The sequence below is a fragment of the Lissotriton helveticus genome, chromosome 12 (genome assembly GCF_964261635.1).
Source record: "Lissotriton helveticus chromosome 12, aLisHel1.1, whole genome shotgun sequence".
Taxonomy (NCBI): domain Eukaryota; kingdom Metazoa; phylum Chordata; class Amphibia; order Caudata; family Salamandridae; genus Lissotriton; species Lissotriton helveticus.
The window spans coordinates 877,316,598-877,333,742 of record NC_136073.1 but is presented as its reverse complement, the minus strand read 5'-3'; the positions used below and the strand labels follow the sequence as shown (position 1 = coordinate 877,333,742).

The 17,145-nt window shown below is 45.9% G+C and overlaps 1 protein-coding gene across 2 annotated transcripts in view; it reads right to left on the bottom strand.

Annotated features, from left to right (window-relative positions):
• FXR2 (FMR1 autosomal homolog 2) overlaps window positions 1-17,145 on the bottom strand; it is a 352,487-nt gene that overhangs the window by 235,709 nt on the left and 99,633 nt on the right. For both annotated transcript variants that reach the window (XM_078670012.1, XM_078670013.1), the window contains exon 2: window positions 13,022-13,074. In XM_078670012.1, coding sequence (XP_078526138.1) covers window positions 13,022-13,074 — 53 coding nt within the window. The remainder of the gene's footprint in view (window positions 1-13,021; window positions 13,075-17,145) is intronic.

The following is a 17,145-nucleotide window of genomic DNA, read 5'->3' as shown; positions in this document are numbered from 1 at the left end:
CTCCCCAAAAGGCCTCCCTGGCCTGCACGGCTTGTGTGCAGTTCTGCTCCAGTGTCCACCGCATACATTCAATGTGAAAGGAAAAAAGCCCTGAAGCCCAACTCCAGCCTTTGCTTCCTCGCAGTGCTCGTCACTCAATGGTTAGAAGCTGTGGTTTCGGGGTGCCTGCTCCCACTGTGTACGCTGTGTGATGGTTAGGCACACGGTGAGCGCACCGGTAGCCAGCAAGCCGAGATCCCTGTCACTGCAAGACGCCCCGGCGGGGACAAGCAGCCTCTAGGGCGGAGCAGACGCTGCTGCAGCAGTGCCCCCTGCTGGCCAGAGCAGGTATGGAGTGAAGAGAAGTTAAGGGGCAGTTCTCTGCTCTTCGGACGGCTCATTCACAGGAAGGTAAAGTATTTTACACTAAAGCTTAACACTTTTAAATCTCCTTCCAGAGATGCTCGGGTGGAATGTCCCTGCGGCCAGAGTGAAGCCTCTAAGCCGGTCTGGAGGGGACTTCACAGGGGCCTCTTGTTATCGCAGCTGCTCATTAGGAGAACGGCAAGGCGGGCCCCCAAAATAGCCCAGCGCCTGCGCACACCACCTGCTCGCTCCGACCGAGGGGCTGCTGGGCACGGGTGTGCAGGCATCGTGCGACGGCACACAGCCCTGCCCGTGCTCTCCAGGCGAGGGCGCTGTGCACCAGCAAATCATTCCATTCCACCGCAAACACGGGCAAAAGAGAGACACACATGTGACTCTCCCAGCCATGAACTCCTGAAAGAGCCCCCGAAAAAGAAACCAGAGAAGGGGAACGACTGCCCCCAGTAGCACCCCCATCAATGGAGTCTGGCTCCACCGTGAGGCAAGAAAGGAAGACTAGAGAAGCATCTGAACCGAGAGAAGTCACTGCCTGCTAAATATTTTTGCTCTTGAACCTTAAAAATGGTTCGCATTCCAATACTGACACATTTACCATACTGCATTATGTGTAGACTTGGGTGAAATTCTAAATTACACTAGTATGATGCACAATTTGGGGAATTTTGATTTACGCTTAACGCCAAGAGAAATTACGCCATTACACCAATGCTCATAATTACAGACCAACGCACGCAAACAACCCAACGCTAAATATAGAGCAAAGTAACGGATTTGATTTCTCACTATTGCTCGTAAATTTGCTGAAATTTCATGTAATGCCGCAGAAAATCAATTACGCAAGTTTCGCAACGCCCTAATCATGTCGTCGTTTATCTTTCTCGGTCCCTGATGTGAGAATCATTTATTTTCTATTATATCCCATTTTAAAGCAGCTTTCTACAACAACTGTAGTTAAAAAATCATAAAATGTATTTGTAAGTGGGCTTTGGTATTATTAATCTCTCACCTACTGCTGCTGGCTTATCATTCGCTCTAAGCAAACGCAAGGAGATGATGGACGGAGCGCTGAAACTTTTCAGACACTCACCCCAGTCACAGATCTGTGTTGAATCCATCATCATTCTTTAGTTCACTTCGCCACCTCAGACCCAGCTATATGCAAATCAGTCTTGACCCTGCTCCTCATGGGTACAGTCCAGCCCAAACTGCCAAGCCAGGTCTTCCCTGGACCAGAAAAAAGCATCCTGGGACCGGATTTCGGGGTACCACCCCTCATCAGCAGGCTAGCTTGAATCCGGTGGCAAAGTGAGCAAGGGACCCACGTCTGGGCATACCCTGCCAACTTAGGGCAAACAAAGCAAACACAAGGAGATGATGAACGGAGTGGATTCAACCCAGATCTGTGACTGGGGGTGAGTATCTGAAAAGTGGCAAATCACATGCTAGGATAGCACACGCAAAATGACTGGCTGATTGGGCGGCCACTTTGGGCCTATGCGACATATGGAGAACCTGGAACCCTCGAACTCCCCACTATTCTCGCACCTCGGCGGCACACCTCACTCAGGCACGAATCACCATGATCTTCGTGCCCGCCCAGAGTGCCACAGAGTAGCCGACATTGTCATCCTTCTCAGAGTAATCTATGACAACTCGCCCCTACTCTTACAACTAGGCAAAACCCCTGGCATGCTTCGCCAGTGTGGCGGTTAAAAGCTGGATTCTTGCAAAGCAAAGAGTTAAAAAAAAGGTATTGGGAAGGAACTACGCCAATACTTCCTCACCAACCTTGGTTCTGTTCCCTTCCCAGGCACCCTCTCGGAGGCAAGTAAAGCCACTATCAGAGGAGTGGCCAAAAGCTTGTTCCGGACAAGACTATCTCAAACTAGAGGAACAAGCAACCCTTCTGGAGACTGACCTACCCAGGACTCCAGACGACACACAAGAAAGGCAACTCACAATAGTGCGCAAAGAGATTAAACAAATTTCGCTGGACTCAATCAATCAATCATAGCATTTATATAGCGCACTACTCACCCGGAGGGTCTCAAGGCGCTGGGGGGGGGGGGGGGGGGGGGTCCGCTACTGCTCGAACAGCCAGGTCTTGAGCTGCTTCCTGAAGGCGAGGTGTTCCTGGGTCAGGCGGAGGTGGGTCGGAAGGGAGTTCCAAGTCTTGGCAGCCAGGTAGGAGAAGGACCTCCCTCCTGTGGTGGCTCTTCGGATGCGGGGGACGGTGGCGAGGGCGTGGCTGGTCGATCGAAGCTGGCGTTTGGGAGCGTAGAAGTTGAGGCGGCTGTTGAGGTATCCTGATCCTTGGTTGTGTAGGGCTTTGTGTGCGTGGGTGAGGAGCCGGAAGGTGATCCTCTTGTTGACCGGGAGCCAGTGCAGGTCTCTCCGGTGTCCGGAGATGTGGCTGCGGCGGGGGATGTCCAGGATGAGTCGTGCTGAGGTGTTCTGGATCCGCTGGAGTCTTTTCTGGAGTTTGGCGGTGGTTCCAGCGTAGAGGGAGTTGCCGTAGTCCAGACGGCTGGTGACGAGGGCCTGGGTGACCGTCTTCCTGGTCTCGGTGGGGATCCATCGGAAGATCTTTCGTAGCATGCGCAGGATGTTGAAGCATGACGAGGAGACGGCGTTGACTTGTCTGGTCATGGAGAGGGAGGAGTCCAGGATGAAGCCCAGGTTGCGTGCGTGGTCTGTTGGTTTGGGTGCGCTGCCCAGGGCGGGGGGCCACCAGGAGTCGTCCGAGGCGTAGGGTGAGGATCCCAGGATGAGGACTTCCGTCTTGTCCGTGTTCAGTTTCAGGTGGCTTTCCGACATCCATTTGGCTACGTCTGTCATCCCTTCGTGCAGGTTGGCTCTGGCGGTGGCGGGGTCGTTAGTGAGGGAGAGGATCAGCTGGGTGTCGTCGGCGTAGGAGATGATGTTCAGGTTGTGTTGGCGTGCGATGGCTGCGAGGGGGCTCATGTAGACGTTGAAGAGTGTTGGGCTGAGCGAGGAGCCTTGAGGGACGCCGCAGATGACTTTGGTGGCTTCCGATCTGAACGGGGGGAGGCGGACTCTCTGTGTCCTTCCGGCGAGGAAGGAGGTGATCCACTCCAGTGCCTTCTCCTGGATTCCGACGTTACTGAGGCGCTGTACTAGGGTACGGTGGCAGACAGTGTCGAAGGCCGCGGAGAGGTCCAGGAGGATGAGGGCCGCTGTTTCTCCGTAGTCGAGCAGGGCTCGGATGTCATCGGTGGCTGCGATCAGGGCGGTCTCGGTGCTGTGGTTGGACCGGAAGCCAGACTGCGAGAGGTCGAGGGATCCGTTCGTCTCGAGGAAGGCGGCCAGTTGCTTGTTGACGGTCTTCTCGATGACTTTGGCTGGAAACGGGAGCAGCGAGATGGGGCGGTAGTTCTTGAGGTCGGTTGGGTCTGCTGATGGTTTCTTGAGTAGAGCGCTGAGTTCGGCGTGCTTCCAGCTCTCCGGGAAGGTGGCAGTGTCGAAGGAGGTGTTGATGATGTCCCGCAGGTGGGGTGCGATGACAGCGTCGGCCTTGTTGAAGACGTGGTGAGGGCAGGGGTCTGTCGGAGATCCGGAGTGGATGGAGTTCATCGTGCGGATGGTGTCTTCGGTGCTGATCGGGGTCCAGGCGCGGAGGGTGGTGGTGGGGGACGGTGGTTCGGTCGTGGCGTGCGTCGGTTGAGTGCTGAAGCGGTTGTGTATATCTGCGATCTTGTTGTGGAAGTAGGAGGCGAGGGAGTTGCAGAGGTCTTGCGAAGGGGTGATGTCGTTGTTTCCTGCGTTGGGGTTGGAGAGCTCTTTCACGATGTTGAAGAGTTCCTTGCTGTTGTGTGCGTTGTTGTCCAGTCGTTCCTTAAAAGCGGTTTTCTTGGTGGCGTGGATCAGCTGGTGGTGTTTTCGGGTGGCGAGCTTGAGGGCAGTCATGTTGTCCGGTGTTGGGTCTCTGCGCCAGGTTTTCTCGAGTGCTCTGCAGTTCTTCTTGGAGCTCTTGAGGTCGTCGTTAAACCATGGGGCTTTCTTGCTGCCGGGTCTGCTTGGCGGGGTCTTCAGCGGGGCGAGGTCGTCTGCGCAGTCGCTGATCCATTTCGTGAGGTTGGTGGCTGCTTGGCTGGGGTTCGTTGTGCTGGTGGGAGGGTTCTTGTTCAGGGAAGTAGCGAGCTGGTCTGCAGTGATCTTGTTCCAGCTTCTGCGGGGAGCCTGTTGCTGGTGATGGTGGAGCGTGGTCCTTCTGAAGCTGAAGTGGACGCAGCTGTGGTCCGTCCAGTGGAGCCCCGTGGCGTGGCTGAAGGCGATGTCCTTGCTGGAGGAGAAAATCGGGTCGAGAGTGTGTCCGGCGTAGTGGGTGGGGGTGGCCACCAGTTGCTTGAGTCCGGCCAAGTTGCTATGGCGTTCTGTTGCCAGAGTGCATGGTTGGCATGACAAGAATGGGAAGTTGTTGTACAGATTGGCTTCATACCCCCTGGCAACCCGAATAGTTCCCCAAGTCCGTGACCCCTCCAGGGCCACCCAACGCATGTCGCCTGTGATCGCACAGATGTTCGCCGACTACTATGCCTGCTTATACTCAACTCGCAGACCTGAAACCTTTCTTTCAGACTTACTCGTCCATTGTCCTTCATCTCTCTGCACTATTCTAGCACGTGACAGACATCGGGGCATTGTCCTCGTGAAACGGACATAGCGACCATTGTAGTTATCCCCAAGACTCAACCACCCTCGACAGTCTGTGCAGACTACCACCCGATTTCCTTAATCAATGCCGAGGTCAAGATTTACGTCACGATCTTGGCCCAACGCCTGCATCCATTCCTAAGTAAACTGATCCACCCGGATCAGTGCGACTTCATACCGGCACACAGCACCAGACACTGTTTGCGACGCCTCCACCTGGCTCTTGCAAATAGCCAACTGCTTACCCCCCTATCTGGGGCTCCTCGTTGTCTACTTCGAAAACGCCTTTGATACACTCAATTGGCTCTACCTTGAAGATATGGTAACAACGATGGGCCTGGGCCAACACTTCTGAAGCTTTGTTCCGGTTCAGTACTTCCACCCTAGAGCTAGAGCACTCATCAATGGGGCTCTCAGAGGCATTCCCGATTCAAAGAGGTACACAACAGGGATGCCCCTTTTCACCACACCTATTCACTCTTGCGATGGAGCTCCTGGCGAGTCTTATTCAGGCAGATTACCTAGTCCAGGGCTGGACCTGGGGAGCCACCATACCGCCAAAATTGCCTTATATGCGGATGACCTCCTGCTCTTCCGGGCGGACCTGGCCCGCTCTGGTCCTAGATGTCTTCAGACTCTTCGGGCCTTTGAGAACGTCTCAGGCCTTCGGCTTATCACGGCAAAATCGACTCTGGTAGCCCTTCAGCTCTCCAGGGAATGCTTTGATTGGCAATCAAGATTCCCATTAGACAACAGTCCTTTAAATATCCGAGCATATGGGTGGCGTTGCTCCCCGAACTAGAATGGGCATTAAATATCAACCCACTTGTCAAAAAAGCCATCGCGGATATACCGCACCCTTACTAATAATGGCCCTGTAACACTTGTCCGACACAGATGGAAGGGATGGCTAGGTCCCTTGGAGGAAGAAGATTGGCGGAACGCCCTTATGGCCCCCAAGACCATTACCACTTCAGCTAGACTCCAACTAGATTATCTTCACACTGCCTATCTCACCCTGGAACGCCTCTATAGGGCAGGCATGGGCATCTCACCAGAGTATACACGGTGCTGACAACAGCCGGCAGATTTCTTCCACATGGTCTGGTCCTGTCCCCGACTCACAGCGTACTGAGATGGAATAGAATCTGAACTCGCATGTCCGGGGTTGGCAGGTACCCCATAACCTCATCATGGGAGTTATGGACGGCCTGGATGGGTCCAGAGTAGATAAATTATTCCTAGGGACAGCACTATGGTGGTCAAACGCGACATCGCTACGACATGATCACAACCTGATCCCCCGAGAGTAACTACATGGCGCCGAGGGGTGGATTGGTGTGCCGCCTAGGAGAAACCCCTGTTTGAAGCCAGGGGATGCCTAAAGAAACAAGATGATATGGGGCAAATGGTTGCACCAACTGGGTTTACAGGGTCTTTAAGTATGTATGCTCTCCTTGAAAACACTGTTTATGTAATGTGATTCGCGATCACTACGCGTGTATACACACTGCCCATGCAGCATATATATCAACTGTGCTGCACGGTTACTTTCTTTTTCTCTTAAGTTCTCTCAAAAATCAATAAACAAAAAAAAAGAAATACTAAATGCATTCACATCTTTGTTTCATGAGCTACAATTCGTACTTACAAAACACTCCATGCTTTTCGTGGGATATATATAAAATATATATATATATTTTTTTTAATGGGTAGCAAACGGTCACATTTGGTGCCTTAGTACTCATGTTATAAGTAACGGAATTAGCTTTTTAGGTCAGGGACGTTCAAGCGGGGGTCTTAGATAGCGAGCCAAAAAGGTGTTTGATAGGGGCATGCAAACCTGTGTGGAGGCGGGTCTCAGAAGTTTCTCAAATGGTTTAGAGGCAGCATCGTCAATGCAAGTATGTTTTTTTTGGTCAAAAATAGCATTGTTGGACTTACATGGATTGTAGGTAAGCTGTATTAGTCTGAAAGATTTAACATTTTAAGAAAAGGTTTATGAGCAAGCACAGGTTATTTATGTGCTTCAAGAGTTAACCTGAATTTATTGGGGCTTTTTAAGTGATAAGCACTTGCCGCCAGTCTTTGAGGTCCTAATCGTATCTTCAAGTAGTAGATATTTATGCTTGTTTAATAGCGAAGTGACCTTCGTAATACTTTAGTAAGAGTGGTCAATATCTATCAAGAGGAAGAAAGTGGGGGGGAGCAGGGTTAAATAGAGTGAGGAAAATAAAGGCAAGAGACCGGATTGAAAATGAATCACTAGTTTCTCATCGTGGTATAGCCCATTTCTTAAAGCAATTACATAATCAGTATTAGGAATTGGGCAGACACACCTACCTTTCATTAGTAGCGGTCGGTTCAATCCCTGCTGTCCAGTCAAAAGTGTATGAAAGTGATTTCAGATGAACTCTCTTAAATGGAAGAGGAAGTGAATTAGCAAATAACCTTGAATACGCCTTCCCCTCTTTCACTAATCAACCTTTTTACTGTTCTTATTTCTTGCTTTATCAAAAGTGATAAAGTACACGAAGCCAGCTGAGACCAATTCAACGTGGAATCTAAACTACTAGCAGTAAGTTTTTACTACTGAAGCTCCATTACCACATGGATGCCATTTTAGCACATACACTTTTGACCTTTGACCTGCTAAATTCCCCTCTTCCCTTTAGAAGAGACCCTTCATCTGAATTCACTGTGATTGACTTGTGACTGGATCACAGGGGCCATACGGACCACTACTAATGAAATGTAGGAGTAATCTGCTCAAATCCTAGTACAGATGGTGTACTGACTTTAAGAAGTGGGCTATACCACACTGAGATACTAGCGATTAGTTTTCATTTGTTTCTAACTGCATTAGAATAAATGAATGTGATGATTAGTACGTAATCTCTTACCACTATTTTACTCAAGGACTATCAAGCCACATGTTTATTATTGAGAATTGCTTACTACACCTTACTTAAATATATTTCACAGTTGTGGGATAGGGATATTGCCCTCATAGGGTAAGCAATCAATATTACCAACAAGTCAATACTAGTAGGTGTAACTCCAGAAACTATTACTCCCTTTTCTTGATAACCGGGGCTATCAATCTGGAACTGCCAATTCCCCAAAAAACGAAATCCAATAAATCACATAATTACCCTGGTGAGGTTTCCGTGTAAATAAATAGTTTCCTCACTTGCTCTTGCAGTGGAATTGTGTTCTGTCTCTCACTCAGTCTTGTTACAATTTTTATCATGCTTTGCATTCTCTTGATGAATATAAAACAAAAACAAGTCCTGCCAATGTACCAAATAAACTTAGATGATGGTAAGTGTGTATAAGTATGCGAATTAAAAAGTAACCACCATCAAGTACTCTCCCATTTGCATGTTTCCTCTCCCTTCCCATCATTCTTCGGTTTATGTCTTTCGGATTCAACAAGTCCCCGAAAGCACATTAGTTATTCATGTACTGCAACCTCATATTTGAGGCGCTACAGTTGCAATAAAAATGTTCTGTAGAAGGATGGGCTGCACCTTGCAACTATGTTCGGGGTAGGTCAAATACCGAAGATAAAACACATCTGAGTATCATCAGATAAGAGGGATTGAGAAGCATTCTATATAGCAGTTTAGAGTTCAGGCTCCCCTGTACATTTGCCTAAAACTTTCTTATAACTGCTGAAGCTTTAAAGCACAGCTGACAAAACGTCCTTAGTGCCAAATCGTAGCAGCGAGGAAGCGACAGCTGCTGCAAACCTGCAGCTGTCTCAGGCAGGACGGGAGCTCAGGGCAGGGCTTCTCATCTGACAGCAGCCTGAAAGATTCTGGCAGAAGTGCATTTAAAGACACGGTTTAAAAAAAAAACACCCTGCCGGCCATCTAAATAACTCAAAAAGCCAATGGTATAAAAAGGGACTCTGGCAGGTGTCTTCAATCCGAGGAAAGTGAGGAGGGTGGGAGTTGGGGGAACATATGGCATGTCACTAAAGTGTCAAAATGGTAGAGGCAGCAACGGCAAGAGACTGTTGCAAGGAGGACTGGAGCTTACTCCACTTCAAATGTGTCTCTGAAATACAACACTTGCCCTTAAAAGGGAATATGAACATCATTCCAGTGTTTAAAATTTGAGTAAGTAAAATGTAACTATGGACACGAATGTGTCAAAATCTCTTGAGTGGTCAATAGCGCAAATCCCTCAAAGTCTTTTAGATGCATTGGTTCCTCCACATACAATTGTTTAAATGATTAGGTTTTTAGAAAAAAGTAATAACAGATTTTTCTTTCAAAATGCCTCCTGTCCTCGTTTGAATAGTTGGGACTGGCAGCAATATAAATCATATGAAGTATTGTTTGTATAACATTGACAAGCAGCACTCTACTCCAGTCTTTGCCAATATTTCTTGGAGGAAAGATCGATAAGCTCCTCTACAATGTTTTAGTTTTATTATACTATTTTAAATACTAATTGTAAGAAGTTAAATAACTTTGAGGGTACGCTATTACAAGTTTTACGCCAGTGCATGATGGGTTTCTGACATCAAAATGTTGCCTTTGGTTCTACATCATTATTTAACCCAAATCTGTGGCCTGAGTGAAGGATTTTGGAAACTGGACTGAATGTGGGATGAAAGGGAAAAGAAGTGGAAAGGAACCGCTCTTGGTTAAGAAACAAGTCGTGCGTCCTGCGCGTTTAAACACCAGTTGAATAGTTAGAACGTCTGAGAGGCAGGCAAGTGATGACCGATCAAGCAAAAGAAGTACTCATCTCCACTATATATCTGCTCCAAGTGTGGAATGACAGGTTACCGTCCATGGTCTACCACATGCCACATGCAGACAAAGCGTCTTCCACCCAGTTTCACACAGAAATGAATCTGTACAGGGCATGAACTGTCAGGAGGAGGACGCAATTAAGGAAAACCCTATGAACTAAGATTACAGGGGCAGACACAGTGTCCTGTAAGACAACAACTAATGTGTGTTTTGTCAGCAGGCTCACATTAAGCTATTTTAAGAACATTTGGCTCTGGGCCATTAGACAATCACCAAACTTGAACAAGTCCAGGAAACAGTTATCTGCCTGAAAACGACATTGCATATGTGACTTCGAAGAGGGAATGTATGAACAAGAGGGCCTGTGCTCACACTGCACCAGTGGGAAAGCAGCATGAGGATCTTGGGACATATCCAATTGCACGCTATCTGCAAGGCGAGTGACTCTCCCGTGTGGAATGTGTGCATCAGCACTGCCCAGGTCGGGGTCTATATATACATAACCAGGCAGTTAACTTATGAGAGCACCCCAGGCCAATGTAGAAATGCCTGTCACCAGCTCCGCGACATTCAGCTATACGACGGACCAGGAAACTTAATTTCTTACGTTTCTTGATGCCAGAGAAATCAAAATCACCTCTTCCACCTTAAGAAAACACTGTACAAAACTTAAAATCAGCCGAAATGCTCCCCTGCCACACACAACACATCATCCCTAATCTGCATCTTCTGCACTGGCTCCCCGTATTCCTGAGGCTATTTTTAGATGTTGCGAAAGACCTTGCGTAGGCTTACCAAACAAATCTTGCCCATGCCTTACCATTGGTTGACTTTATCAATGTGCTTCCTTTTTATTCGATGGTCTGCCTTCCTCTTCTTGTTGTGTACCCCTCTTTAGTCATTTTGATTGTCTGACTTGTATACTTTGATTGCTTAATTTTAAGGAACTACTTTCTCTTTTTGGTTAAGCATTCCACGAGTGTGCATGAGTTTTACAGCTCTCTCCTTCATGTGTTTCTTGTCCCTGCCAAATACATGCCGCAGCCAGAGTTGCACTCTTCTCTTGCTTCCATGTTGCTGTCTACCTCTTCTGCCGCCTTCCCTCCTCTCCCACCTGGTTTTAATTTTGGTTTATCTTCCAGCCACTCCCTGTTGCTTCCCACTTGATCCTACCCCACAAAACATCAGCAGGCCTTTTTTTATGTCATTTTTTTTGCCGGGCCAGGCAGCAAATTGCTTCCATGCCTTAGGACTTTATAAAAAAAAAAAATTTTTTAAAAGCATGCTAGTGACATTTTATTTTACATAATTTGCTGGTTACATAAATTAAAAAAGAGAAAGCACCTGTACCGTTTCACTGGCATATGCATGCGTGATTCTATGAAATAATGCCGCAATAGGCCTCCCCCTCACAATGCTGCAGGGCAATGGGTAAAAACATTAAAAACAACAACAACAAAACTGGCTTTGCCAATGCTTGTTTAGGTTGGCAACCTTCACCAGATAAATAAGTTGTTAAGTCCAAAGTTCTGTGATGTATCTGCTCATAGGTTCATCAGAAACCCTTGGTATCATAAGTACCTTAGAAACCCCAGAACATCCCATGTTTTTCAAAACTTACAAACAATGCAATGACAACCACAGAAGCTCAGTCAATCATGTATACACTCCGTATCCTTTTTAGATTGAAGCCTATCGGACAGCACAACTGTCTAGTTTGCTAAAGACACCTTGGGGACATTTGGAAAGCTGAGCTTGGAATACATTCTGCCAATTCCTTACGATTTACTTAGTGGTTTGTAACTCACATTTGCTTGCTTTCTGTTTACTGGCTTATTTGTTTAAGGCTGACCAACACAAGTTCGTCCCTCCCATGGAGGATAGCCTGCTTACTGTAGGCTTCCGCGAGTGCTCGTTTTCTGTAAAGAGGCCCTTGCATTTCGTCCACATCACATTTGCTATGCATTCAAAGACAGTGGTTAAATACCAGGTTCTGTCCCCTGAGGGAGCTTGGGGTTTACTTTTCTTTCTCTGACTTTAAAGTGAGAGGATTTATCTGCAATTCTGGGGTGTGTGAAAGGGGGAAGCTTTTTTCCCTTTCGGCTCCATGCCTCTGTCGCAGCTTCTTGGCTTTGCTAGCATCCTAACACCTTTGGGCAGTGTGCGCTCTACAAATTAATTTTACTTGCTTGCTTACGCCTTTTTCTAAAACACAACAACATTTAAATGGGTGTAAATTAACTGTACAAATATTTCTGAATACATCAGAATGAGGAAAGAACAAATTAAGCACTTTTTTGTAATTCTTAAGTGCGCAAGAAACATATTTGAATGTAATCAAAACAAATCAATATACTAGGTGATACCATTTCCACACATTCATTGTCTGCTGCATAGTTTAACAGCAAAACTGTATGCGCAAATGTAATGGTAATTTCAAATGAAGATGTGTTGTTTGTAATGGCAGTGCACTACCACACAATGCATGCTCCACTCTACCCCACTCCACTTCACTCCCTCCTAGGACTCACCACTCTACGTCCAGTCATGCCGCTCTAAGACATGGTGCTTTCCTCTATGCCGCTAACTTTTAGCCATGTTGAATAGCAGCCACACTTGTGTACAACATGGCTAAAACACATTGGCAAAGCCAATAGCTCTTGCATAGGTGAGACTTAGTTGGCTCTGTTAATGTATGTTGAAGTATGGGAGAGGATGTGGCCCAACAGCTAGAACAGTCGCCTTCGAAGCTGGGGAACCAGGTTCAGGTTTCCGCAGGAACGCGCAACATCCTGTGATCCTGGGCAAATCATTTAATGTCCCCCTGCTTAACAAAATGAATGTGTCAGTCCGTAATGCAACTGGTGCTCATGTAAAGCGAACTGATACCTTCGGGTCGAGTTCGTGCTACATAAAACAAACAAAAAATAAAAGTATGTCATGCATTTGGCTGCACAGTGAAGCGGCATGGAGAATATTTTTGCATGACACTTTGCTTTGCCAAAGAAGCATTTGATATTCAACCGCTGTATAAGCAACACAACAACCCAGATGTATGGACTAAGTATTGCTTCTCTCGAACACAAAAGAAGAAACACTGCTCTGGTGAGGATTTCAAACCCATCAAGTGACGCCCTGCTACAGAAAAAAAACTGATGGACACAACTTACATATTCAAGTTACAGCACTGGATCTGTAGTGGGACTTACTTGTTCTCAAACGCAATGGTGACTGAATCTTCATGAACATCTTTCACAAAGCCCTGCACATGGGGGAAACAAAGGATGTTAAATTTTAAAAAAGTTGGCCAACCCAAGTAAATAAACACACCCTATAAATTGTTTTTATTATTTAAATTATGGATAGCTTGTCTTCCTATCTTTCAGTATATTTACAAAGGATTATCAAAAAAAGTATGCGATTGCTAACCCGTTATACACAGATTCATATTTTTTTTTAATTCAGTTTCAAACATAAAATCACAAGAAAGACCTTGAATTCCATTTCAATATTCCAAAAGTCAATTAAAAAAGTTAGACAACTGCACGTCTTCTGGTCATTGTAATTACATTTTACACAAAGTTTAATTTTACATTTAGTAAACTGAAACAAAAGGATTGTGAGAATTCATTTAATAAAAGCAGAGTGGATTTATAAACTTTCTAAATAAAAAAGTGACTTTCATTCACAGGTAATTCGCTAGACAAAACAAGTTTGATTGGAAAATTATTTTTACTAAAGATTACTAAAACCATCGGTTGCTAGGTACATGCCACTTTTGGAGGTACCGGGCACCCAACCTCATACGCCACAAATACCTCTTGAAGAATATTGGGCGATGGGACAGGAGTCTACTCTTCCGCCTTAGGGATGGCAGCATAAAATATCTACTCTGTTTCCCCTTGGGATTCAGTAATAATTTTGAGCAGACGTATTGCCCTTGTGGCATTGGTAGCAAACAAACGGAGATACACTTCTAATTCTTTTGCAAATTTTATGTAAAATACACTAAACATTATTTGATTCCGTATTTTAAAGCATTGTCAATTCTTGATTTTAAATCCGCACACTTTGAAATTTTAATGCTTGAAAGTGATGATTTGATTTGCCGGGCGAGCGGGTTTTTACAAGCAGCGGTACGCTCACGTGCTTCCATGCAAGAATTCTAATGTGATAAGTGTACATAACATTGCCCAGCGGAATATAGCTATCATCGCCCCTTTTTTCCACATATAAACCCATCCTATGCCGATGTTGTTAATACTGCTCATAAACAAAGTACTTTGTATGTTGTTCCTACTATTGGCATAACCAAGATGGGTGGTTACAATTAATCATATCTGTACCATCCTGCTAAACACTATTGCACTTTATTGATAATATGCTGCTGATTTTGTATTCTTGCCTAATTTCATATTTGCATTATGCTGTTAATACTGCTAGATCTTGTATGCCCGTCCAACCCTTTTTTAATGTCATGTAATTTTTATCATTTTTACTTGGAAATGTATTGTTGTAATATTGTATTTGTTTGGATTTTAATGTGAATCTATGCGCTTTTAAACCTGTATTGTATTTTTCCTGCTGGTGGTGATGAACTGTGCTTTTATGGATACTCGTATACGAATAAAGATTATTTGAATTGAATTGAACAAATGGAAGTCTTCACAATAAGTGAAAAAGAAGAACAAGGTGGATATGTTTAGACACTGACAGTGCAAGGAAATGGTCTTTTGAAGAGGGGGTGGCCTTAAGTACGGAATTCAAATAGAAGGAATAACTACCGTTTTGGCAATAACAGCTGCTTATGCAGAACCTTAAAATCGGCATAGCCTGCAGTTTTTGGGTCTGGGCTACCGGCAAGCTTAAAACTGTTAGCAAGACCTACTATTTTCACTATACATCAAGTGGGCACTGGATCAGCAAAAAAGGGCCACCTCACATTGGGTGGATGTGTATCCAGATGTCATTGGAATACACCATCTTTGTTAAAATACCCCTCACACACCAAAAGGGCCCTTGGTGTCATGCTTCATCATCGGGGTCTTCCCGTCCCGCTGCGGGGCGGGGCAGTGCTGCGACAAGCGGATACGCCAGAGCACCTTTAGATGGAGGTGCTATGTGTTGGGAGTGAGTGTCAGTGGGGTCAGGAGTGATATAAGTGTGAGTTAAAAAATACCTGGCCTAGTGGAAAAAAGAATTTTATTAAACACTGGCTGGTATTATTAAAAGAAAAGTGAAGCGGAGAGATGGAGCAGGTTAATGGGCTCTCTCTCCTAAGTGGGTCAACATGTTTCGAGGCGCGGGACCTCTTCGTCAGGACCTAGGGGAGATCCCCCTGTCACTCACTAATGTTTCTCCACATAGGTAGAAAAGTGTATGTACAAAAAGTGAACAAAAAAGGACTATGTGAGTAACTACAATTAATAATTACAACACATATGCTACCACACTAATAATGTAGTTTGCCTGCAAGGTAAGAACAGTAGATTAAAAATGCGCCGATCCCAAGGTGCGCTTAACTCTAATTCACCTGTAATGGAAAATGAGAAACACACAAAAATATACACGATAGGGGTATGGGATCAAGCGTAAACAGTGAAGATTGTTGAAGCATTTCATCAGAAAACACAAGGTCAGTCACACACAGAATAAGTAACACAAGGAGGTTGAGAATAGCCAGGGGTGAAGGTATTCAAATGCATACTTATCAGTGGGGGGGTCAATGCCTCATGAGCCAGCTTAAGACAGAAGGGTATGGTTGCCTTGTGTTTATATTTATATTTTTTTTCACGCACATCACAGCTAAACACCTACACATAGTCACCACACACTCATTCTAAGTAGCCATCCATCATGGAGGATGCAGGAGGCCTCACATTTGACGATGAGGAAGTCGATAGAATTCTAGCCACGCTCCGCCCTTTTGAAGGGCTAAGTAACACCGAACCATGCATGAACGATAGTGATTGGGACGAATTGGCTGTGCTAAGAAGAACACAGATCAAGACGGCCCTCCACGGTCTATTCATGTCGGAATATCTGAAGTCCAAGACAGCCCCATCTGGGCTAATAGTTAAGAATGAACCTTTCATCTTTACCCACGACCTCGAATTTAAACGAGATTGGTCCTTGATTAGCTGGAGATGCACCAGAGATTGGTTGGTTCTCATCGTGAAGACAGCGACAAAGCTGACCCAAGAACTTAAAATTGAAATTTCGAAACTGGAAGTTAAAATCAAGAGTTACCTATCCCCTACTGCCCTGAAAAAACGACTCGAGGAACTAAACCAAGAAATGACCGAGTTCGAACTCACTCTGAAAAAAAGCAAAAGTAAAAAACATAAAAAAGACACAGAGGAGTTCACACATGAGCGGATTTACCCGTACATTAAGAAAGATTATGTGTCAAGAAGTCAAAACAGTGATCAAGACACCAACCTTTCTGATACTAGCTCGAATAGCTCTAACTCGAGTAGGAATAGCAATCAGGGTGCAAACAAAGGGAAACCCTCTTTCAGAGGGCAATTCCCAAGGGGTGGAAGAGGGTGGATACCATACCAGGCACCCCCAGGATACATGCAATACCCACCGGCTCCACCCTTCATGGGTCATCCCTTCCAACCTTGGGACCCACAGGCTCCCCAGTTTAACTACTATGGGCAGCAGCCTTTTTTAGGCCAGCGCCGAGGCCCCAGAAGGGGAAGAAATCGAAAAGGAAATCAGTTTCATTGGAACCAACCACCAGAGACCGCACCAGGTGTATCAACCCGGAGCCAAACAGCCTCCACCAGCCGGGGAACCTAGTAGTGAACTTGTCGGACCAAGAGCTAACAGAAGACCAAGAGAAGGTTCTGTCAAAAGGTCTAGGCTATGTTCCCACGAACAAAATGGACAAGTTTAAAATCTGCCAAGAGATGAAAGAGTTCATGAGGAAACTCAAACTTCTGGCTTTTTTTCAGGACTCTACCAACGAAGGTACCGAACAGTCTGATACAGGGTTAAAGAAAAAGTCGACTTTTACCCCGCTAGACTCCACCATGCCTGTAGAACTCCTTACTTTCGAAAAAGCAGTAATGGAAGATCTTGAGAAATTACCCAACGGTGACAAGATCTCCTTTCGGAACACTTCTAGACAAGAACAGGCTGCATTGCAGGAACTTGCAAATAACCAAACTATTGTGATCAAACCAGCCGATAAGGGTGGGGCTACAGTTGTACAGACCTATAGTAACTACGACAGGGAATGCAGGAAACTGTTGAACGATGAGCGTAACTACCAGGTGCTAAGAGAAGATCCAACTGAGGAAGTGAGGATATCGATCCTGATAAT